The following is a 24,680-nucleotide window of genomic DNA, read 5'->3' as shown; positions in this document are numbered from 1 at the left end:
GCATTACAAGGCCGGTATGAAAAAAATATAAGTAAAATCTACTGAACAAATGACCTTGTTACGTTTCTCGTAACGCCACCTATCGGAACCCAATAGGTTTAGGATAGACGACGACTTTTTCTATAACGCCATCGATAGATGGCGTTGCCAGTCGATCTGAAGGAGTAATCTCCAGTCGTGCATCGGAGCCGACACACACACACTTTTTTTTGTCTACGTGAGAGATCTTTTACTATTGTTGTTTGGCTCGCTATCTTTGACCACCATAGAACTTTGAATATACACAAGCACACAGTACTCAAATATACATAATATAAACACAACAACTATCAACATACAAAACTTAATACAATCATTAGTAGAATGTCACACTATAATAGAATTTTTTGTATTAAGTTATTGAAATTAATATTAAAGTAATAACGGTTAAGTTTTATACATATCAATTAGCCTTCATTTAGTAAAAATGAACCTAAACGTCTTATCATAAGCTGTAAGTACCCTACATTTTGTATTTGTTTTAAAACAAGCTAGCATTTTTGACGTATAAAAGTCTCAAATTACAAGATTCATATATCAGTCCGGGTGTTAATAAAGCCTGCATCAACACGTGGCCGCTTACACTCATAGTTCGTCGAAGGACGAGCTCTCTCTCTCATCGAAGGGCCGAGCCCTTTCTCCCCATCTGTCCCATCTCTCCGAACTTAGCAAGGACTCCGTGTCTTCGTCCTGTTGAGGCAGCGGATACACGATGCCATCCCCGAAGCTACACGTTTCATATTATTATATAAATGTTTTAGTTATACGATGGTATATACACTGCTAAACAATCACTGTACTACAATGTACTAAGTTTTCAAGATGAACGACTTATCAATGAAAAGGATAAAAATAAAATGAATGTGATAAAGATTAAACGATTATGTTCCACTTGTATGTATTTTATGATTTAAATTATATTTATAAGATATCAGCGTTAGAGAAGATGCTTTTATATACAGAAATTTTTAATCTAATACAAATGCTAAAACAGCATAAAAACCTTTTTTTGTTATGCTGTTTAATCCTTAAATTTAACTTTGTTTTTACTTTATTTGGGACAAAAAACAGTCCTACAATAAATTATAATGTACAAATTACTTAACGAATTCTTTGTTGTGAGACCGACATCGATGTCCACGTAATTCTTTATAATGATAAAAAATAAAAATAAAACTTTGATTTGTGCTTTGCTTGCAAGATTAAAGACATTTCTTTTATTACATTCATTTTCGTATAACCTTATTTTTACTACTCGATGACATATATATTTATTAAAAATAAATAAATAAATTATGATTAAAATGTTATGTATTTAAGTCACACTGTGGCGTATTTAATGTTATTGAAATGAACAAATAAAGATATGTTACTGATCTGTGATGCTATTTAGCAGGCGTCTACTTGGTGCCAGTTACTCTAACAACAATGCGTGAAAATTAAATAATTCGAAGTATTTATGCGAATTTCACTCATTATAATGAAACAACTTTTTCGGATTTTATCGCGGTTTATTAAGTTTTGTCCAGCTCTCCCGTGACCACGGCTGCTGTAAAGTATCCGAAACGTCTGGCATTTAAAAAACTTAATAAACCACAATAAAATCCGAAAAGGTGTTTCATTATAACAATTATAAGTATAATAAATATTAAATACCTAATGGCATTATATTCGCAATGAAATTGTTGCTATTGCATACATTACCTAAAACTTGTATTTAAGAGTGAATTTGCACGCATTCGTCTAATACAAGCTTTCTGCTACGAATGCATCTGCTAAACTAAATTAGCATGCAAAAGGACACAAATCTTAATTTCTCGAAATAATCTTAACGGAGTACGATAAAAGAAGTGAATGACGTCATCATAACATTATTTTTGTTGGGCTCGGTGATGCCAATGAATGAAAAGCATGTTATCGTTCGAATGGTTTTATTTTAAATATAACTGTAATAAAAATATCGTGAATAAGAGGATAAATAATTATGAAATGCGTTTTTCCTTATACTATTTGCGGGACGGTCCGGCCCCTTCTGGGGCAAAGTCTCCATCTCTCAGTCTCGTGTGCTGCCTCCACGCTAAAATATTAAAAAGCTTCGATATTGATCCTTATTGACCATGTGCATAAGGTCGAGTAAGAAAGAAAACTTTGAAAATGTGTCTTATAGTGCTTCTAAAAATTAAATAAAAATTATATTTCAAAAATATAAATATAATTAGTTATTTACATATAAAAGAATCATTCATCGTACATAAAACTTTCATGTACCATGAAAAAATAAAAATATATGAAATTAAGAAGCACTGTGAGATGGAGATAAGAGAAGAAAAGGACAGAGAGAATGAAGAAGAGGAATAAGAAAATAAATTGAGATACAGTTCGTTATAAATAATACAGAGCTCTCAATCGGCCTCTAAAACTAAGCAAAATAAATTACACAGCAGAACCTCTGATCAGCGTGAATTATAATGTTAAAAATATAGATATGAAGCCTTAAAATAAAAGTACAACCTTTCTACAAATTAATAATGATACTCAGTTTACTTTCATATTCCTTTTTGAATATTATTGATACTCCTTTATACATATTTAAAAAAAAAAACAAACGCTTTACTCGACTATAAGCAGCAGCCAATTGAGAGCAATTAATATAAAAAAAACATCCGCCTATACATCACACAGACGTTTTAAATAAATAAATGAAAAACTAATGTATCCATTTTGCTTGCTAATTCGTGTGCAGTCTATGTTATCGACATGACCTTGGTAAAAAAAAAAATAAAAAAAATAAAGAAAACAAAATTTAACAATGAAATAAGTTTATTGTGCACAAAACATACTTAAAAAAATACGAACATAATCCACTATAGCTTTATCAGTCTTGTGTGTTGTATATAGCTCGCAAAATATAAATGCATTAATAAGCTAACTGCATTATCATAAGTATATAATTTGAATTGTAGATTCATCCATATTTTATTGCTGACGTCAACCCACACCCCGCACATATCTTGAACACTATAATCAATTATATTTGAAACAAAATTCAAAAATTCCTTACTTTACAATACGTAATAAGGCACATTTAAATGTAAATCTTCTAAATACATAATCAATTTTACAAAATCACGTCGAAAATTTCATTTAATTAATAAAATATATTCGAAAAAATAATTTGGCACTTTTGGCAAGATTGAAAGTGAAATTGATACTTTGATAGTACCAGAGTGATAGTTTGATAGTTTGTAGTATATAATTAATTATTTATATCTTAAGTCACGATGTAGGATGCCACCATAGCTCATAATGGCTGTCATGTAAATTTATATCAAATTACTACAAGAATAATCTTGTAAATTTATTAAAGCTACAATTCGTTCCATTATACTACAGCTTTTAATTCCTACATAAAACCTAATAATCGATATAACTTTAAATTTAACACATGCACCAGACCTGTATACGACTATAAAAATAAATAATTCAGTAAAAATGTAAGCTGTAAAACATTATCTCAAATTTTTAGTAACTTAGCGCGCACTTACTTTTAACACTTTGAGCGCCGAAGCGATTTAGCAATGTTCTTGGATTTGCACCGGGATAAATTTACCCTTTTGCATAATGAGTGTTAATATATGTGTATTTACCAATTACAACATAATTAAAAAAGAAAATCTAGTTATTTTATATACTCTATATGTACGTTTGGTCTTTAGAAAAATTTGTAAACCTGATACGAAGTATGTGTAACGTAACCACACTAAAATCCAAAAGTAATCGTATGTACAAGCAAACACATATTAAGTAAGCACACAAAACGCATCTCTATTTATATGTGGCCGAAACTTGAGGCGCTCAACGTGTTAAACCGATAATGAAAAAAATAAAAATCGTTTAAGAACGATTCGACACGAGTCCGACACGGTCGTGTCGTACGGACAGGTGGGTGCGCGTCAAGGCAGGTGCGGGGCGGGGCGCGGCTCTGACCTGGAGCGCGTGGTGCCCATGGAGTCGTAGCGCGCGTCCGGCGCGCCGGCCGGCGGGCGGTGCTCGCGCCGCACCGGGTACTCGCAGCCGTCGCCGGCGCTGCACACACGGACCGGTGAGAGCGCGACAGCGACGGGTTATTTGCGAAGTGATATTCTTGTGGGAGGGGAAACCGCTTCGTTACGTAACGCGTTCCGGCGCCGGCCTGTCTCACACGCAAACGGCGGCGGGAGGCGGGCTCCTCCCCCCTCACTCTAATCCACAGCGCTAGCCATAATTTCTCGAGTTAAACAATTTCTAAATAGTTCAACTTGATTAGTTTAAATTATCACTTCTGTCGGGCGTCCCGAGACGCACACGTTTTTTTTTTTTATATATTTTTCATTTCTTTCCCCGACCAATCTACATTTTTTTTAATCTATCCCCCGAACCACAGTCATGTGCTTCGATTTTTTTTTAAATCTATTCACGGTCATAATTGCTTAGTTAGACAAACTTTTTTTAGATTTACATTTAATTATTATTTATGTATTTTTCCTTCTTTATCTATTCCCCAAACACAATTGTTCAGTAAGAAAAACAAACTATTTAATGTGTATAATTAATTATTATTTATAGATTTTTCCTTTTTTTATCTATTCTCGCGACCAATGTGCTTAGATAAATTGTACGGGTTACCGCACACTCAGCAATGTAATTGTCTGTGCGTCTAATAATCTTCTTTAATTTAAGTTGGTTCCTGTAAAATTGCTGTTTCGCGTATACCTAAGATTTACAGTAATACAAACTTCATATGTGCCGTGCGGAAGATGTAATAAACTTAGTGACTAGTTATCGACTTTCATTGGTTTTGGTTTACCACATTGAACCTTCGGGCACACGTCGACACCTGATATGAAGAACATTGTATATGATTTTGTTAAGTTTTCAGGAGAGCGTTCTATAATTTTGTTGCTTTTAAAAAGTGGCCAAGTGATATTAAATAAACCCGCATCCGTAATGAAGTAAATTGTTCTACTATTAATTTTTACGTTCTTTTCCATGAACTTGATAACGTGACACATCAAACGATAAGCTGTTTTTGTTCAAGTTACAATGATATAATATATACAAATTACGATTGTTTTAGTTAAAATCATGGTATGAACAGTTCTAATAATGTAGTATATCAACTTAATGTAAATTTGAGTAAAAAAAAGGTACTTATTTTTACAATGTTACTGTGTTCAAAGAAGACCAATATATATATATTATTTTTTCGTAACCGAAATTAGAATTTTTTATGCAGAAATCTGGATTATCTTGAATTGTGAATGATTTTTTTTTTCTCCTAAAAATCGTTCTTCGTATAAATACGGTTCCCATACTGAAAGATACCTTTTTTCCGCTCAATATTTTGATGGTATAGTTAGAAAACATTGTTTCATTAGTTACAATGCTCTTCAAATCAGATGTCGATGTCATCTCTCACTCAAATATAAACTAAACATTACATAGCTAAACTTTTAACGTTCACTTTCTTTTAAATTAAGTAATTTACACAAGCTGATTTATTACATTGAAGTTAAGTTAAATATTCGGTTGTGTTAAAATTGTCCCGCGCTATCCGATTCCGATTTGTTTTTATTACTTTTTTTGATACGAGCGTCGACATAAACTTAAATATTACATATAAATACAATTACGTTGAATATTCTATAGTGACTTGTAGTAAGTGAGAAGACCGAGCGGTTAATCTTTGCGTTGTTACTTGATGATAATGAATGATGGAATATTTGAGTACGATGTAATGAAACGTGAGACAATTATAATAACAATACGTACTATGTTATACTATTTGTCTAAATACAGTTATTCAAAGTGACAGTTCAGACAGTTCTCAGAATTAGAGTTTTCCATTTGACAAGACACTACTACTGTTAGCACCGCGATATTCTAAAACCGTACATACCGAATTCGTTTAAGTATTTCTAAAACTACACACACTGTTAGGATGTCATTCACTTCTTTTTTCAGACATTAAACATGCACATGTTAACCACACATCAAGTTACACGCATATAACGTTAACACACATGCATGTCACGTTCCAGTTAAAACTAGTTTATTGTTAGGTTTGTTAATCAACTCAGCTAGATGTAATATTTCACAAACCCTTCCAATGTTTTTTATATAAATTATATGATAATGCAATGTAAATTATCTTTATATTTCATAAATATGTTAAGTTTTTTTTACTTCAAATTACTATTTTTTGCACATAATATTATATCATAATTATTTTTCATAACAATTTTTTTAATATTATTAATTCGCCGAATAGTGTTAAGCGTTAAATAAAGAATAGTTACCTGGTGAAGATCGGCACTATCCACAAGTTGGGATCGTCGCCGAATACCTCTTTGAAATTATTGTAAGCACCGATTGAGAAACCGTTCTTATCAGCGCCCCCTCGGAACGTGGGCGCTCGAAACGCCTCTGTTTAATTGAAAAAAAAAAACATCTAATTAGGAACATTTAATTACAACATTTGTACACCAAAATATTTAGAACCTTATCGAAATAATATTATATAGTCTGTAAAACAAAAATTACGGTCAAAATTCTTTATCTATTTTACTCTTTTACAAAAAGGATAATCGAAGAACAATATTATAATCCCGTATCCGCATATTTAACCAGAATCATAGTTTGGATTTTATATTTTCCTACCCTCGTTTTACCATGTTGCAGTGATTGTTATGTAAGAGGAGATATCCGTCTTTTTATATTTATGTTTGCTGCAATATTAAAGCATACCCTAAAATCAATTTATTTAAAGAATATGTTCCATGTCTTTCTCATATTTTAACAATTTGATTCAGGAAATAATTTTTAAAAAGTATAGTTTGCACTTAAAATCACCTTCCGTATATTAAGTAGTAGCTGTGCCCCGCGGTTTATCTCGCGATAATTTGAAGAAAAAATAGATACCCTTTCTCGGTAAATGGGTATCAAACACAAAAATAATTTTTCAAATCGAACCACTATTTCCTGAGCTAAGCGCGTTTCAACAAACAAACAAACTTTTCAGCTTTATAATATTAGTATAAATGTTTAGATTTGCTCGCAAAATTGTCCTATTTAATAGAAAACGTTTGGTTATTTCATGTCTATAATAAATCTTTTATCCCGTAATTATCACGTAACTCGAGAATGGCTCGACCGATTCGGCTAGAATTTATTTTTTGTATATTCCTTAAGGCCCACGGAAGGTTTAAATACTAAAAATAAAAAAAATACTATTAACTTTTGACAGAACGAAGTCTGTCGGGGCAGCTAGTTACGGAATAAACGAGCGAGTAGTTTGTATATTGCTCTGCAATCTCCTCTATCTTCTAGTGAAAGTCCCATAAAAATCGATTCAGTCGTTCCGAATGCTCGGATAACAAAAAAGACCGACAGGCAAAAAATTTGAAATCATTTTTTTTTTTTTTGAGTTTTAGTATAATGTAAATATTTCAAATATTATATGCACTTGAAAAAAACAGTTATTCCGAAATCATACGACTAATTAATTAACTATATACAAAATACATTAAATAATATTAAGACTAATTAAAAATAACACTAAGAATCTAAATATAAGCTAGTACAAAACTACACAATTTAAATTTTATTACTTATTTTTTATATCGTAAAATTAAAAAAAAAAATTCGATAACCAATATTAAATTATCATGTACGTTTTCTAATGCTTTAAAGAGACTGCAGTACCATTGATCATGTTTTTAAGCATAGCGTTTATAATCTGACCGGTCGGGGAGCCCAAGCGGCGGTACGATACAAGCATATCTGAAAACAAACTTTTATTAAACTTTTTATTACTCTCAATTGAAAAATAAATAATGGTGCTTGCAGTCACTTTAATCATTTCTATTGGGCACGGATTGACGTTTGGTGGTGAGTGGTGTTGCAGGTTCTATCCAGGCTGACGATATTATTATGGACAATGGGGATGTGATCTAACCAATTTGACCATTTGTGTGGTGTGTATTTTCTAAACCGAAAAAACGATTCTAACACTGTAGGTGATTGTGAAGTATTTATTTATTTATTTACTAGCTGACCTGGCAAACTTCGTATCGCCTTATTTTTTTTCTTAAATATAATAATTACATATATCAAAACAAAATATACCCTATCTTTCAAGTTGGATCAAACTGCACACGGTGTGCAAATTTGATTAAAATCGGTTAAGTAGTTTAAGAGTTCATCGCGGACAAACATTGTGACACGAGATTTATATATATTAAGATAATTATCTATACTAATAAAATAAATAATTAAAAATAAAAAAGTTTTTCTAAAAATCATATTTACACATACCTTCCTGGATACACTTTAGTATAAATATATTTTGTAATAGATAAATGATTTTTGTTGGAATTATCTTTTCAGTAGATCAAATACAGCTTAACTCAAAAAGAGTTGATGTTATAAATATTAGGGAAAAAAAATTTTAGAATAATTCCCACAAAGCAATGGCAGAGATTTCTATATTAGTATGGAAAGAATTTGATCACTGTCTTTTACTTTGCTCTACTGAAGTTTTTTTCCTACATCTTCTATACAAATAAATAAAATTGGAGTGTCTTTTTATAATATTAAAATAACCGCTTTTTACTAAATGCATATGGTCGTATATACGGTAGATACACCAAAATGACATTTTTTAACCGACTTCCAAAAAAGGAGGAGGTTCTCAATTCGACTGTATTTTTTTTTTCATTTTTTTTTTATGTATGTTACATCAGAACTTTTGCCCGTGTGGACCGATTTCGACAAATTTTGTTTTAATCAAAAGGTGGTGTGTGCCAATTGGTCCCATTTAAATTTATTTGAGATCTAACAACTACTTTTCGAGTTATATCTAATAATGTGTTTTTACTTGACGCTTTTTTCGTCGACCTACGTTGTATTATACCGCATAACTTTCTACTGGATATACCGATTTTGATAATTCTTTTTTTGTTGGAAAGGGGATATCCCTAGTTTGGTACCGTGATAAGGAAACTAGGATCTGATGATGGGATCCCAGAGGAATCGAGGGAAACTCTCGAAAATCCGTAATTACTTTTTACTGGGTGTACCGATTTTGATAATTTTTAATTTAATCGAAAGCTGATGTTTATCATGTGGTCACATATAAATTTTATCGAGATCTGATAAATACTTTTTGAGTAATCTTTAATAACGCGTAGTTGCTTGACTATTTTTTCGTCGATCTACGTTGTATTGCTTGTCGATGTATTGAAGTCGGTTTTTTTTCGTTTGCGAGCAAACACAATTATTATAATTTTTGTCTGTCTGTCTGTTTGTCCCGGCTAATCTCTGAAACGGCTGGACCGATTTTGACGGCACTTGATGTAATAAGAAGTAACTTAGGCTACTTTATTTTAGAAATTTATTTATTTTATAACTCTGCAAACTGAACAATAACTTAATTTTTAAATTCCACGCGGACGAAGTCGCGGGCGTTTTTTTTACAAAACTAGGTCACCTTATGGTAAGAGGTTACCAGAAGCCTCGCAATACGCAGAAGGAACGCAAAGTTACTTAAGAGATGCCCACCCCAGTTATCACATACATTTAACATATAAAATAATTATTTATCGGTAACAACTATATCGGGTCATACCCAGTGTAGTTCTGTTATGGGCCACCAGGTAGCAGTGGTAGCCGAATAGTGAGCCCAGTGATATGGCGAACATGAGCGCCACGAAGAACGCGAACACAATGTGGTACCGGCCCGCGCTGCCCGACGTGCCGAAGTCACCCTGTATAGTAAAAGTTAGTGTTATTATGTGTACTAATGCAATCATATAATAAATATTTGGTCGTTCTTGTAGGTTTCCATTATTATGATTGCTTTGACCATGAGATTTGTTGTTTTTTTTTTTTTTTAAAGAAATACTTTTTTACGCGCGCATGACTTGGGGAGTAAGCTGGTAAATACGTGACGAGGGTGTTACGAAAAGTGTGATCGAGCGAGGAAATTGGAACAAGACAGAGAGAGAGAGAGGTGCGAGAACACATTGTCTTTCTCTTTTTCTCTCATAGCCAATTATATTTCGTATATCTAAAAAAGAGTGAAGGCCTATTGTGCAGAAGTTTTACTTTCAGTCGTGTGGTCTAAAGCACACTCGTTTTTTTTTTTTTTTTGTTTAACAAAATCAAAGCCAGTATTGAGGTTAACAGAACAAGGTAATAAATCATAAGCCAGAGCAATTTAGGTGATTGTCGAAGGTTTAACAATTAAGATATGCATTTATACTCTAATCAGAAAACTTATTATTTATAGTTACTAAAAATTAAATTCTATAAGAGTAAATGGTGTGACGTCGGTCCCGGTTATTATCACGTACACCTGATAGCGATTGTTACTCGTAGTAGGCATATATATCCGCCAACCAGCATTGGAGCAGCGTGGTGGACTAAGCTCTGATCCTTCTCCTACATGGGGAAAGAGGCCTATGCCCAGTAGTGGGATATTACAGGCTGAAGCGTAAAAGTGGTGTGACAGAAAAAATTGCTTAAAATTATTTTGGATAATACTAAAATCAATCATTTACTTAGTCAAAAGTTTTAACATACGATTCAGCCTGTAACGTAGTTGGACATAGGCCTTATCTCCATGTAGGATAAGGTTTGGAGCTTAATCCACAATGCTGATTCACTGCGGGTTTGCGGATATATTTCCTACTATGAGTAACCATCGCTATCAGGTGTACATGATAACAACCGGGATCGACGGCTTAACGTGCTCTCCGAAGCAGGGTGGGGAGACCTACAAGGACATGTATCCATATCGGAAAGAAATATTTGTACAAAAACAAATATCCATCTCGAGCAGGAATCGAACCCACACCAGAGCGGTTGTTCAGCATACATAATTTACATACTATTCATAACTATTATTAAAAATCAATTAGATATAAGTTTCTGATTAACATGAAACATTATAAAACTTATAAATTTTAAAAGCTAAACAATTGAAAAGTATTAAAACAAGAATATATATTTTTAAAAGACGAAATTAAAATATATATATACATATAAAGCCTTTGTACTAAAATAGACATAATTATCTTCCACAATGTTTGAATTTTACAAATATAAGTAATATTTTAATAAATCAACAAACATTCCCACTGCGATATTGACATTATTTCAAACAGTGTGGAATGACATCACATACTTACAAATGATAAACTATTGAATGACATTTACTATCAAGCATTAATACATCCACTCTATGTAAGTATGTACATATTATCAATTAATCTGATAAAAAAATTAATACTATCACCACATTTGTACATTTCTAACAAATTAGTAACTACTTTAAAAAAATATATAAATATTATGAAACAAGGAAAATCAAAATACAGTTTACATAACAAATAATCATGTTTTAAGATAAGAGACTTAGAAGCATTGAAAAAGATAAAATTTGTACTTTGAACTACCATAGTTTAATCTATTTAAGGTTCTGAAATGCGACCTTTTGAACTAAGCTATACGTGAAATAAATAGAAGCATTAGAGCTAAGACTTGAGAAAGGTTACATTAAAAATATCCATGCACTGTTTAGAATAAGTGCCGTTGTTGAGCAAATGATCGCAGTGGGCATGCTTGTATTCCTGATACATCTGTAAAGTGTTACCGTAATAAGCACTATATACTTAAATTAAGTAATTTATTGTATATATCTGTATATTTTTTTTAAATACAGATCATCATTAATTTTTTTCGTGCCATGTTATATAAAAAAAGAACATACTATATGAAACAAAATTGTACATCTTGTTGGCTTCTTAATAAATATATAAACCTAAATTTGAAAGATAAAGATAAGTAACATAATTGTAGCCAACAGTTAACCTTTTGTACAATAACTTAATAATTTCATCAAAGTAAATCATATTTTTAAAAAATAATAAGAGCACCAAAATAAAAAGAAACATAATTATACTTTTTTATCATAAACTTAAAACATGCACATAACACGTGCATCATTTAACAGTTGTCAAGAAATAAGAAATAAAGAAAAAAACTACCTTCCAAAATCTAATGAAGTAAGGCAGACACGTCGACATGACGAACAGACAGTACAATAGTGCATAGCCGAGGAAAAGCATGAAGAACTTGTAATTATGGAAGCAGACACAGTTGTTGACCCAGGGGCAGTGGTGATCCATTTTGAGGACGCATCTTGAACAGATACTGCAATGATGGGCTCGGTCTGGCTTGACTAACACGCATCGATTGCAGTACCGGACTGACCCTGACATTGTCCTAGAATAAATAAAAAGAAATATCAATATCTTAATATACATAAATTACGCGTCATGTTATTTGTCTGCGATGGACTCCTAAACTACTTAACCGATTTTAATAAAATTTTCACACAGTGTGCAGTTTGATCCAACTTGAAAGATAGGCTATATTTTATTTTGATATATCATCATTACAGCCTATACAGTCCACTGCTGGACATAGGCCTCCACAAGTCTACGCCAAAAATAACGTGAACTCATGTGCTTTGCCCATAGTCACCACGCTGGGCAGGCGGGTTGGTGACCGCAGGGCTGGCTTTTTCGCACCGAAGACGCTGCTGCCCGTCTTCGGCCTGTGAATTTCAAAACCAGCAGTTGGATGGTTATTCCGCCACCGGTTTTTTAAGTTCCAAGGTGGTAGTAGAACGTTCAATTATAAATTTTTTATTAAAATTTCAAATATAGAATTTTTGTCTGTTTGTCTGTATGCATGTCAGGGATAAACTCAAAAAGAACCACTTCAAATTTGGCACGAATATTATTAAGAAGTCAGGTCAACATATAGGCTACATATTATCATGCTATCACCTACTGGGAACGAGCAGTGAACCTTTATTTCCTCAACGCATTCTGTAACAACGTGTAATCTAACGACGCATATTTGAATGTTGTTGTTATTATGTTAATAACCATGCTATGTAAGCTAGCTTCACACTATAAAAATCACGCAATATAAGTAACTAAGCCGATAAACATAATTAAATGAATATAAGTAGACAAGACAATTTTAAAGCAGCGCCATCTATGAGATTTTTCTGTAGATATGAAATGTAAAGAAGAAACGGGTAAATGAATGTTATTTTAAAAGATATAATCGTAGGTATTTTTGGTGCTGTATAGCGTTCACGTAGACGCCGTCGCAGGCAGCAGCTAGTAACAATAATAAAACTGCATAAAATTGTACAATTCCCAATTTATAATATGTATTCAATTTTAAAAATAATATTGGAAAATTTATTATTAAATAAGCTTTATTATTGTCTTACTAGATTCAAGATTCAAGTAGTAATAAAACTTTTAGTAGTACTTTCTAATAATATAATGTGTAGATAAATTTAAAACATGTATGACAAACATCAAATTGAAACATATCAAATTGTACGCTTCAGCCTGTAATATCCCACTGTTGGGCATAGGCCTCTTGCCCCGTGTAGGAGAAGGATCAGAGCTTAATCCACCACGCTGCTCCAATGCGGATATATTTCCTACTATGATTAACGATCGCTATCAGGTGTACATGAGAACAACTGGGACCGACGGCTTAACATGCTCTCAGAGGCACGGTGGGGAGACCCACAAGAACTGCACAAACAACCAGACCATGGAAAACATGTATTATGTATGATCAATACAAATGATTTTCATGTGCAGGAATCAAACCTGCACCGCCAGCGCAATAACCACAAACCAGTGCTATGACAGTTCTGCCAACGCATCGTATCAAATTGTAATAATCATTATTACATTAAATGCAAACCTCGTCAAAACAGGGATGGTATTGGCAAAATTTTCTAAAATTTCTTTTCGGCCTTCTGTCTTAAAGAAACGCTGACTGTATTTTCGAATTGTTAATTTGAGTCTAGGATTAAGAATAACACACTTAATAATTAACCAATGAAAAATGTTAACATTATTATAAAAAAAAAAAAATCACAAAACAATGAAAAAAATATTGGATTTTACTCATATAGAAACAATATACGATTTGTGGTATGAAAAAATAAAAAATATGAAAATTAAAAAATATGTATAAAAAAATATATTATTATTTATTCGACGTCACAGGAGACCGAAGAGCTGGCAGCTACTTCGGACAAAGAATTAGTCTAGCTATTCAAAATGCCAGTATCTTCGGAACCTTGCCTAAAGGGACTCCTTTTAATAATATTTTTTAATTATTAGATTATGTATATATATACTTAAAGTTTTTTAGTTTAATGTTATTTATCTAATTATTATTATTATATTATAAGTTGCTAATAAACTTAATGACTATTTAAGATTAAACTTATGAAATTGTGTAAATATGGTTACTCTGAGCAGTGATGCTGAGACCTGACCTGAAAGTTACATTTTACTATGCAACGTCTCTTGCGAGAAAGAGATAGGCATATTTTTAAATATCACACTATTCATTTTAAAGGAGTTAACTCCAGTCTCAATGTCGCAGCACACACTCACTTTTATTTTCTCGTGATAGCAACCGGGCTAAAGCTGTTTGTTTACATTAGTGGACTGAGGCTATATAGAATAATTACCATGTGTCTCTAATGTTTTTGTCATTTTTATGTGTACATTGACATTTTTTTTTTAATTATTCATTTAATTTCAATGTGGTAATTGCGATATGATCTAAATTTTTAAAACTCTTAAATTCTTTACTTGATGAAATAAAATTATGATGATCTTCTTTTATAAGATATATCTTCTTTTATATCTGATCTTTCTTTTATAATATATACAGATTCAATTAGAATTAACTAACAATATTTTATATTATTAAGAATTATTTATAACCTAAACTAACATTGGGTTTCTCATAATTCAAGGCACATATATAAAGTTAAGATAAATTATAGTAAAGGAATTTGTTAACTATATAAAATACTTGAAAAATTCTTTTCTTTATTATATAAACAATAATTTATAGTAAAATGACCATTAAATAATTTGAGAGATGATAAAATCTCCTTTATGTATTTTCCATTCAACATGACATTAGTGAAATTCTCTGATATTTTGTAACCACTGGAAGCCAATAAACTGAATGAATGAATTTAATGAAGAATAATATCCATAAGTATAATTACAAGAAAACCCATACAAATGAAAAAAGAATGCCAAGCCGCAAAATTTATATGTAACTTGAGATATTACTATACACTTATAAGAGTATAAGAAAAGAAATACCTAGTCACTATTGGGAGATCTTTAGCAAAGTTCTCTAAAATTGTCCTCTGTGCATCTTCTGTTTCTGCACTAAGCAACTTTTCTAATTCTGACTCTGGTAACTTATACTGAAAATTAAAAAGAAATTATTATGTATTTTTACATACACACCTAATAACATTAGTTGACTGTTATATAATTTAAATAATTTAAACTCAAAAAGCCAAGAACAGACTAATGAGACCTTTGACAAGTCAAACTTACCTAAAAGGGAGTAGGTCAAGTATTGTTTTAAACTCAATTAGCTCTACTTTCTATTACATATTTAGTAACCACTCTCTATGTAGCTTTTGTTAATACATTTCATTATTAAAACAATAAATTACTGAGCAATAAAATACTACTAGAATCAAAAGATTAGCACTTTCTTTGTCACAATGTAATCGACACTTGTTATTCCAATAGGATAAAAATATGACTAGCTATTTTAAATAGAGGTTTTGCTTCATATTTTTTAAAATATATATTGAAGTTTAACATATATAGTCAATAAACATTTTAAAAGTAAAAGAACAAAGCAACATAGTATTGAATCTAATATTTGAAACAAATATTTTAACTCTAAGCTCTATTTTAAACAAAGCCAATGTAATAAGCATAAATTTTGTCTAAATTCAATCACATATTTTTTTATTAGTTGTCTTAAAGAAATATACAAAAAAGTTATTGTGAAACAAAAGGCAACAATGTAAGTAAAAATTAAACGTAGAAAAAAAAATTTATTCAGCAAAATATTAAATTTTTCATACCTTTTCAGGGATTGGCTTAATATGAGCGAAAATAGTCCGCCAATAGGACCACGCAAACATTATCAGTAAAATATGATAAAATATGAGGTATATACATTGTTGTATCGTATTCTCAATTGTAACTGAAAAAAGGTAATTAATTTTTTTTATTTAGTAATTTACACTTGACTTGAACTAATGACTTAGTTACTTACAAATGCACAACTGTATAACGTAGGCATAATAGGACCAAGTCACGATCGACACTATCAACAACACGGGGAGCCATTTAAAAGCTCTCCAGCACCACATGTTGCACGTTCTGCAACATCCGCAGTAGCCTGGAGGCGATACTCTATTATTTTGCATCGATGAAGCCATTAATGACAATATAAAATGAAAAAATCCATCCTCGACTTGAAGTTGATATAAAATGACAGCCAGCCCAAAATGAAAGTTTCGATACTATTTACCCTTTTTAAAAAATACAATTCGTATTACCAAGTCAAAATATATTTTTTAAATATTATAATTATTGAATTACAATTTTTATTTTAAAAGTATTTTATGCACAAGTAAAAATAAAACAGGGCGATAATAATATAAAGAGTGAACACAAACATTTGATATTAGTTATGGATAGTATTTATTTTAACTATTTTATAAAAAGGGTTGAGAAAGCGTACTGGCATTCATGTTGAATTTATTTATAATTAAATTAAATTAAATTTATTTATATCTACTTTTTTCAAATTACATAGACCGAAGGCAACCAGGCATATAATGAAAAATATTAATACAGATTTTTTATAACTTTTGTATGAAAGTATGAAACTATGATGAACTCATTCCTTATCATTTCCATTTTAAATCAACATTTTTTTATCTGTTATTCTGTTTCTGACTAACTGACACACAGAACTGACATTAATTTGTGAGTTTGAGATCTACCCTAGCGTCAAATTTTGTTGTTTTTATATTTTCCGTAATTCTAGGTAAACTATAAGGCTGTTTAATTTATAATCATGGAAGTTAAAGAATGCAACGATTTGTCTGAAGAAGTAAGTAGTTACTACTCTAGATACGTAATCATAGCAGTTGTTATTGATTGTTATTTACCTAACATGACGTGTTGCAGAATCAATTCATTGTAGACGATGTGAGTAAAATTATTAAAGAAGCAATTGAAAACTCCATCGGAGGCACCGCGTATCAACATAACAAAGTAAATCAGTGGACATCCGCTGTAGTAGAGTCTTGTTTAAGTCAACTAACAAAACTTCAGAAACCTTACAAATATATAGGTGAGTATAAACTATTTCTCATTCTGTTTAAAATACAGGACAGACAGACAGACAGGAGGGTATCCGATATTTAAACTATCATGTATGAAACCTTCTGTAACAATCTTCTAGTGTTCGATTTGATAACGCTTTAGATTAAGAACTGTCGAATTATCTAAGCTCAAAATTTGACGGTTTATCGGTATAATTATGTTACAAAAAAAAAAAAAAAATAACCCTAACCTATCAAACTTCAAAATGACGGTTTTTAATCGAAAGCCTAGCCTTCGATTTAAAATCGTTTGGTGCGAATTTTGGCGACAGGTTCTGGTACCGGGGAGGAGGGGTATCCCTCACTCCTCCATACCTAATGCTTAAAAAAAGCGCACAGTGCCGGAGATATCAGAACGAAATTATGCTGATGAACCGTCTAATTTCGAGGTTAGGTCTTTTTCAAGAATGGTGCATTACCTCGTATTGCGTGTGGTATGAATAAATAAGTTAAATTCGTGCCAAACGATTCTAAATTTCAACTGTGAAATATTCCTTTTAGGATGATAAAATTCATTTTGTTTGACATAAAAACTGTTTTTAGTGACTTGCACAATAATGCAGAAGAATGGAGCAGGTCTACATACAGCTTCATCATGCTTTTGGGATAATAATACTGACGGTTCCTGTACAGTGCGTTGGGAGAACAAAACTATGTATTGCATTGTTTCAGTCTTTGGCCTTGGAATTTAATATTTATTTTATGTATTTATTTTAACAATACTGGTCTGTAAAAAATGTCTAAGCACATATATGCAAAATTAGTAAGTTAACAAGAAACCCAGCTTCTGAATAGATTATTATATTATTTTATAATACCAAAATATAGGTATACTTTTGCACTCAAGTTAATAGCTTGTATTAATTGTATAAACTATGTTCACTGCAGCTTCACTGAGCTTTAAAATCTTGTAGGAAGTGCAAGAATTGAAAAATTATAGAAATGTCATTCAACTTCTTGTTTAATACTTCTTTCATTTGTGACAATTTGTGGAGGTAAAAACTACTAAAAACTAATATGGCTTAAAAATAGAAATTAGTATTATATTCGTTACTTAACTATAAGTAAGTAGGATATATTTTCATACACAATAAATATAATTGCAAAAAAGGGTTTAGTTTTATTAAAACAGCATTTACTATTACACTTTTGAGAGTATTAAATAATTAGTCTGTAAAATTTGGCGCAATATCATATTATCAATAGACTAGTACTTAAAGGTAATACGTTCCTGCACTTAATGCTTACAATAGATTTTGTGATTATTCTCATCTCCTCTAACATATTAAATAAAGAAATTAACAACAAATTTTGCCTTTGTTTTATTTAAAGTTAGTAAATAAACAATTGTTACTCCTGGTAGGGGTGTGTCATAAAATAGTGTCTGAATTATTTTAAAGAATAAAAATTCTAGAAACTTAAAATGAAACCATATATTAGTACACAGGTCATCCAAAATCTATATAAATAAAGACGAATTCACTGATATGCACTCAATTTTTTTTGTGTTCGTTTTTGTCAGGACAATGTTTCTCTATATACTGAGGTAGGGCACAGCAGAAATTCCCTACTCAAAATATGGAGCAGCCCGACTGGGGTAGTACCTTCGACCTTACAGAAGATCACAGCAAAATAATACTGTTTTCAAGCAGTATTGTGTTCCTGTTGGTGAGTAAGGTGACCAGAGCTCCTGGGGGGATTGGGGATTGGGTCGGCAACGCGCTTGCGATGCTTCTGGTGTTGCAGGTGTCTATAAGCTACGGTAATCGCTTACCATCGGGTGAGCCGTACGCTTGTTTGCCGACCTAGTGGTATAAAAAAAATGTACTTTTTTTAGAAAAATAAGCTAATTACATAGTAAAAAGTGCTTCTCTGAATAGTCGTGGGAACTACAAGATTCATTTCATATAATTGTTTTTTTTTTTTTGTATTGTGTAAAGCTTTGTTGTATGTGAAACAGTAATACTTTATCATTAAACTTTTAAAATCCAGTAAACACTGATATGAGTGTGATGCTTATTTAGCTTAATACATGTTTTTTTTTAATTTATATCCACGGGCTCAAAATGCCCAAGCCTTTTGTTAAACATGCATGCATCATTATAATACCACAGGCGATTTTTCATTAGAACCACAAATCGACAGTTCTGTAACTGCCTTGTAAAACTAGGACGTGGTCCGACGCTGACGGTTTTTTTTAATTTTTTTTTTTATTCTTTACAATTACTCTTTGATGGAAAAGTCAGGGGCGTAGCTACCACCGCATCAGCCGTATCAACCATACGGGGCCCCCGGGGCTCCTAACATGTTTAAGCAAAAAAAATAGTGAAATGTTATTCACGATGTTACTTTATTTCGTGCTTTTCGGGATTTCCAAAATTTACTTTATTTTATTTGGAGTCCCAATTTCTAAGAGGAAGTGATAAGTTATAGTCAATAAATATTTATTTTAATTTAATGCAAGCATTTTTGTTTCTTTTGTGAGAAATCTTTACCCTTCTTTTGGGCCCCCCACCTAATTTTGATACAGGGCACGCTACACCACTGATTAGTAGCAAACTGGAGAAAATAAAAAGTACAATTTTTTTTTTTTCATTACGATCACACAAACAAGATTATGATTTAGCGGATTTACATTAGTTTCATGATAAGTTTCACATTATACATAAATATCATCTCTTGTATGTATCTTAAAGAAACATCATCTAAAAGACCTAATAAAAGACCTCTTAAAAAAAATCATAGTTTTCCCCGTCCAAATTGTTAGGTTAGGTTAGGTTAAATCCTCGGACGGGATCTCTCGCTGCCGAGTGTCGTAAAGGCCATGCTTGACAGCGAGAGATCGTGGCAGGCGGCGGTCTCCTTCTGCGAAGAGGTAATGACGCAGAAGGAGACCGCGGAGCGGGCCAGAGAGGAAGACGTCTCTGCTGGCCCACTCCGGCGCAGACATACGGGGGCAAGGAGGAGACGGTTTGCCCACCTCCTCCCCCCCTCGTAATTGTGGGGTCGGCGGCCGATAGTCGGGGGACTTCGGCCGGCCGGACGACACGACCCCATACGTCTGAGGGGTGGCCTTGTTGTGAGCGAGGCTACCCCACTATTATGCCGGGGCCCGGAGGCTTTGTCCGGGCCTACCGCTGAGGCGAGGTGGCGAATGCTAGCGCGACCCCATCTCGCCCCACCCAGGCGAATGACTGCTCACACGTGGTGGTTTTTAGTCAGTAGGAGTGTGACATAACCGTCTGGTGCCCCTGCGCTGGAGGGTATCCATGATGGACTTTCCCCACGTAAAAAAAAGGTTAGGTTAAATCAGGCAAACTTTACGAACAAGTGTCGTAAAAAGCACTATAAGGAAAATAATGCGCCTTTCTATTCGTAATGAAGGGTCCTACATTGAAAATGAATTGAAATAACATCATGTAAGTTTTCTTCTTCATCGTTTCCTCACTGCTGAGGATCGTGACCACATATGATCTTCCACTGAACACGGTCATGTAAATAAAGATAGTTAAAAAATTATAATATTGACTAGCTGACCTGGCAAACTTCGTACTGCCTTATTTTTTTTTCTTACATTTAATTATTACATGCATATATCAAAATAAAATATAGCCTATCTTTCAAGTTGGATCTAACTGCACACGGTGTGCAAATTTTATTATAATCGGTTAAGTGGTTTAGGAGTCCATTGAGGACAAACATTGTGACACGAGATTTATATATATTAAGATTAATTATTTATTCTTCTTTGCTTGCAATTTATTTGATTTTGAGACTTTAGTTTTGAGTTTGATTATGGTTATTGTAGCTCGTTGGATAGCTTCGGAAGTGTAGATATTAAAAAAAATACGCAGATACAGGTTCATAGTTTTTTTTCAGTACGTCATAACATAAGTTTGTAAAACAAAGACATTAATTATTTTTCTCTTTTTAACTTTGGTGAGTCAAGGGTTGAATATTCAAAAAGTTATCGTTATGTTTGTTGTTATTTATTATTATTTAGAATATTGTTTATCATTCTATGAAGATTTTACGAATATTCGTCAATTGATTTCTTTTTAATGCCCTAATTAAATTTAAAAAAGTCTAAAATAGGTGAACATTGATTTTTTAAAATATTTTTCTGTGATTGCCCATACCCCTCCTGAAAACCCCTTAAATGGATCGTGACATATTACAAGTAACCCTGTATACCTATGTCTATTTTATTTGTATATCACTAATTCAATGACCTGGACTTCACGCCTGCCCCTAGCATCTTGAACAGAGCCCTTGCCAGACGAATAAATAAACGAGTTGCGCTATTATAGGTACGTCCTAATTTTTTTTAAATGGTTGGTGTTTGCTCTATTTGGAACGGTCTATTGTTACTGACAGGTTTATAACGGTTAATAAACTTGATATAGTGCTAGTAGACCGATCAGCGCGTCAAGCAATAATTGTTGACGCTACGGTTACACATGACTATAATCTCGTAATGGTGAAAAACGAAAAATTAAGGTAAATATTTCGACTTCACCCTCGATGATAAGGTATGTGGAATGTCAACTCCATAAGAAAGTCTCGCTAGACTGTTGGTTCAAGGGTCATATACACAAGGGGTCGTCCATTAATCACGCGAGGCTCGAACTGGTGGGGTTTCGGAAAAACATCACAAAATATCTAAAGGAGTGAAAATATATCATGTGTGTTTATTTTTTGTTGAACGCGCAATTTCTAAATCAAAAAAACAACCAATAAATATCCTATAATCTTGGTACCTATGTAAAAATTAGTATCATGAAATTTTATCAGATTAATTGTTTTTAAACATAGTATTCTGATTACAAACATCACCAAGGAGGGTGGGGGGATTGTGTTAAAAAACATCACGTGATTAATGGACAACCTCTGAGATAGTGTTGCTTGAGACGACACAGAGGGAAGGAGGTTTCGCAGTCTGGAGTCGTAACTACCGGGCCCACTACCTGCAACAGAAGTAATTTTTTTTTTAATATACTAATAAAAGAAATGAGTGACTGATCAAGATAATAATATGTATATTTTTATTCAACAAATTCTTTCAAAAATAAATATGTATAAACAAAATAAACGAGAGATTGCCTATCAAGAATTTTCATGTGAATGTTGTATATAGCTTCTTCGAGTTCCACCTCCAGTAATCTTTGATGATCATACTGGTAAGCCTGTATGATCTTTTTGCAAGTGGCCAGGCTTACCTCATGGTTTGCCTTTATTATGGCCAGGAACTCGGTTAGGGCATTTTTCGTATGTTGAAGCGGTGTGGACGCTGGCCAAAGTCTCAGTGGTGCTACTTGTCCCATGTCGGCCCTAGCTCGAGCGGCCGGTGACGCCTCTTTTCTTTCCCTGTCGTCTGAACCTGCTTAGCGCCTCCGATAGTCGCTCTCCCCGTCCAGCCTTTTTGGGAGAGTGGTGATGAGGGAGCTTACCTTGGTTCGGGGAGATGGTTGCCTGGATAAATGTCGCCAATGACACTGAGCTCGGCTTAGATTCTGGCGCGGCCACGTTGTTCTACCCTACGTTGGTACGTCGGCCCTACGTTTTTCTACCTTCTGGGCCTCGACCTTTAGTTGTAGCCGCTCCGAGTCGCTCGGTGCTGTTTCCTCGAAAGTCGACGATGCAGGGGGTGAAGGTGTTTTGGATTTTGGTCTTAAGTAACTAAGATCTCCCTGTCTTCGTAGACAATGGCCTCACTGTTCTTGGAGGCCATTAGGCAGCCGTACCTATTTGTTACGTCGCCTCTGTCATAGCTGACTCTCAGTGAATCCACACTGATTCTTCCGGGGATCTCGCTCAGCCGCTGTAGCCATAAGCTGGACTGCGCGAAGGCGGACGTCTCATTCGAAGAGTGCGATCTCTTTGTCTTTCAACCGCAACAAACGATAGGTCGAGTCGCCCGCGCCTTATGCTTGTCTTTTGGGTGCTACCGTTTATCAGTAAGGCGAGCTACGGCGAAATCACCAGCCGATTGCGTTCTTCGGAGTGACAGAAGCTTATACTATCCTCTCCATTTCGCTGTCCATGAATAGAGCCACGCATCTGGTCCTAATACCCACTTCTCCACTTCCGTTCACTTCACGGGGTGAGGATTGTGTCATCCTGCTGTGAGTCGGGTGCAGAGGTGCGTTTTGGTTGGCTCTATTCCTGAACAGGTTTTGCAGTGAGGAAGCAATGGTCCTAGTTATTTGGCCCAGAAGGGTGCGGCTAGAAGACATCCGCGGAGCTGTAGTGTTGTCCCGCTGAGTGGCTTGTTGGATACGGTTTTTTTTCTTTTTGCTTGTGTGTTGTGTGTTTGAGCGTGTGTTGTAAGAAAGACGGTGTTGGCACTCTGCGCAGGTGTTACAACCGGTAGTGGTGAGGCCGTGCTGTTTTTTCCGATGACATATATATGTATATGTATATGCTAGCTGACCTCGCAAACGTTGTTTTGCCATATATGTTATTAAACCCCTTGATCCCCCCCTATTACTTAGGGGTATGAAAAATAGATGTTGGCCGATTCTCAGACCTACCTGATATGCACACAAAATTTCATAAAAATCGGTCCACCCGTTTCGGAGCAGTATTTTAACATTGTGACACGAAAATTTATATATAAGATATATATTATATAATTATATTCGGGGATAACTTCGTCGTTTACAAACCGATTTTGATAAAAAACAAATTGTTGAAAAGGATATAGGGAAGGAGATAGAAGAAGGGAACCAGGATCTGATGATGGAATCCCAGAGAAATCGAGGGGAAACCCTCGAAATTCGTAGTGACGACTAGTGCGTTTGTTAATTTTTTTCGTCTATTTACGGTGTCGATGTAATTAAAGTCGTTTTTTTTTTCGTTTGCGAGCAAACACAATTATTATTATTCTTTGAAATGTATAGAATTTGTTTTGTGCATTGTAGTTTCAGGTTACGAATATAATAATCAGAAAAATCGTAATAGGTACTTAACAATACATACGATTGAAAAAAATAATTAATGTTGCTTTTTTGCTTACACTTTATAAAATTCTAATAAGATATAATAAACAGACAAAATATCCATTTAATGCAATATAATAGCCAAATTCAAAATTTCGCGGGCACGCAAGTGCCGCGAGACATATTTATATCACGTGACCGTCATCGATCCAATGGTTGAGCGCGTCTCGGGTCCATTCAACTCGGTTTCGGGCAGCGCCGGGGAGGGACACTTCACAACACCAATTCTATTCATACATAGGAAATATTTATATATTTCT

The 24,680-nt window shown here is 33.5% G+C and overlaps 2 protein-coding genes across 2 annotated transcripts; one reads left to right on the top strand and one right to left on the bottom strand.

Moving 5' to 3' along the window:
- Positions 1–1,959: 1,959 nt before the first annotated feature.
- LOC123663821 (palmitoyltransferase ZDHHC2-like) lies at positions 1,960–16,537 on the bottom strand. The gene is made up of 10 exons (XM_045598459.1): positions 16,300–16,537; positions 16,106–16,227; positions 15,318–15,424; positions 12,129–12,366; positions 11,637–11,720; positions 9,707–9,845; positions 7,783–7,860; positions 6,378–6,504; positions 4,027–4,125; positions 1,960–2,116 (listed from the first exon to the last, which is right to left on the bottom strand). The coding sequence occupies exons 1-10, from the start codon at positions 16,463–16,465 to the stop codon at positions 2,041–2,043; spliced, it is 1,236 nt and encodes a 411-aa protein (XP_045454415.1). The 5' UTR covers positions 16,466–16,537; the 3' UTR covers positions 1,960–2,040.
- Positions 16,538–16,953: 416 nt separating this feature from the next.
- On the top strand, positions 16,954–18,728 carry LOC123664146 (dynein light chain Tctex-type 1). The gene is made up of 3 exons (XM_045598747.1): positions 16,954–17,145; positions 17,223–17,388; positions 17,963–18,728. The coding sequence occupies exons 1-3, from the start codon at positions 17,110–17,112 to the stop codon at positions 18,109–18,111; spliced, it is 351 nt and encodes a 116-aa protein (XP_045454703.1). The 5' UTR covers positions 16,954–17,109; the 3' UTR covers positions 18,112–18,728.
- The last annotated feature ends 5,952 nt before the right edge of the window (positions 18,729–24,680 follow it).

The sequence above is a fragment of the Melitaea cinxia genome, chromosome 21 (assembly GCF_905220565.1).
Source record: "Melitaea cinxia chromosome 21, ilMelCinx1.1, whole genome shotgun sequence".
NCBI classification, from domain to species: Eukaryota; Metazoa; Arthropoda; class Insecta; order Lepidoptera; family Nymphalidae; genus Melitaea; species Melitaea cinxia.
Note: the sequence above shows the minus strand (reverse complement) of the source record. Positions and strands in the feature narration are given on the sequence as shown.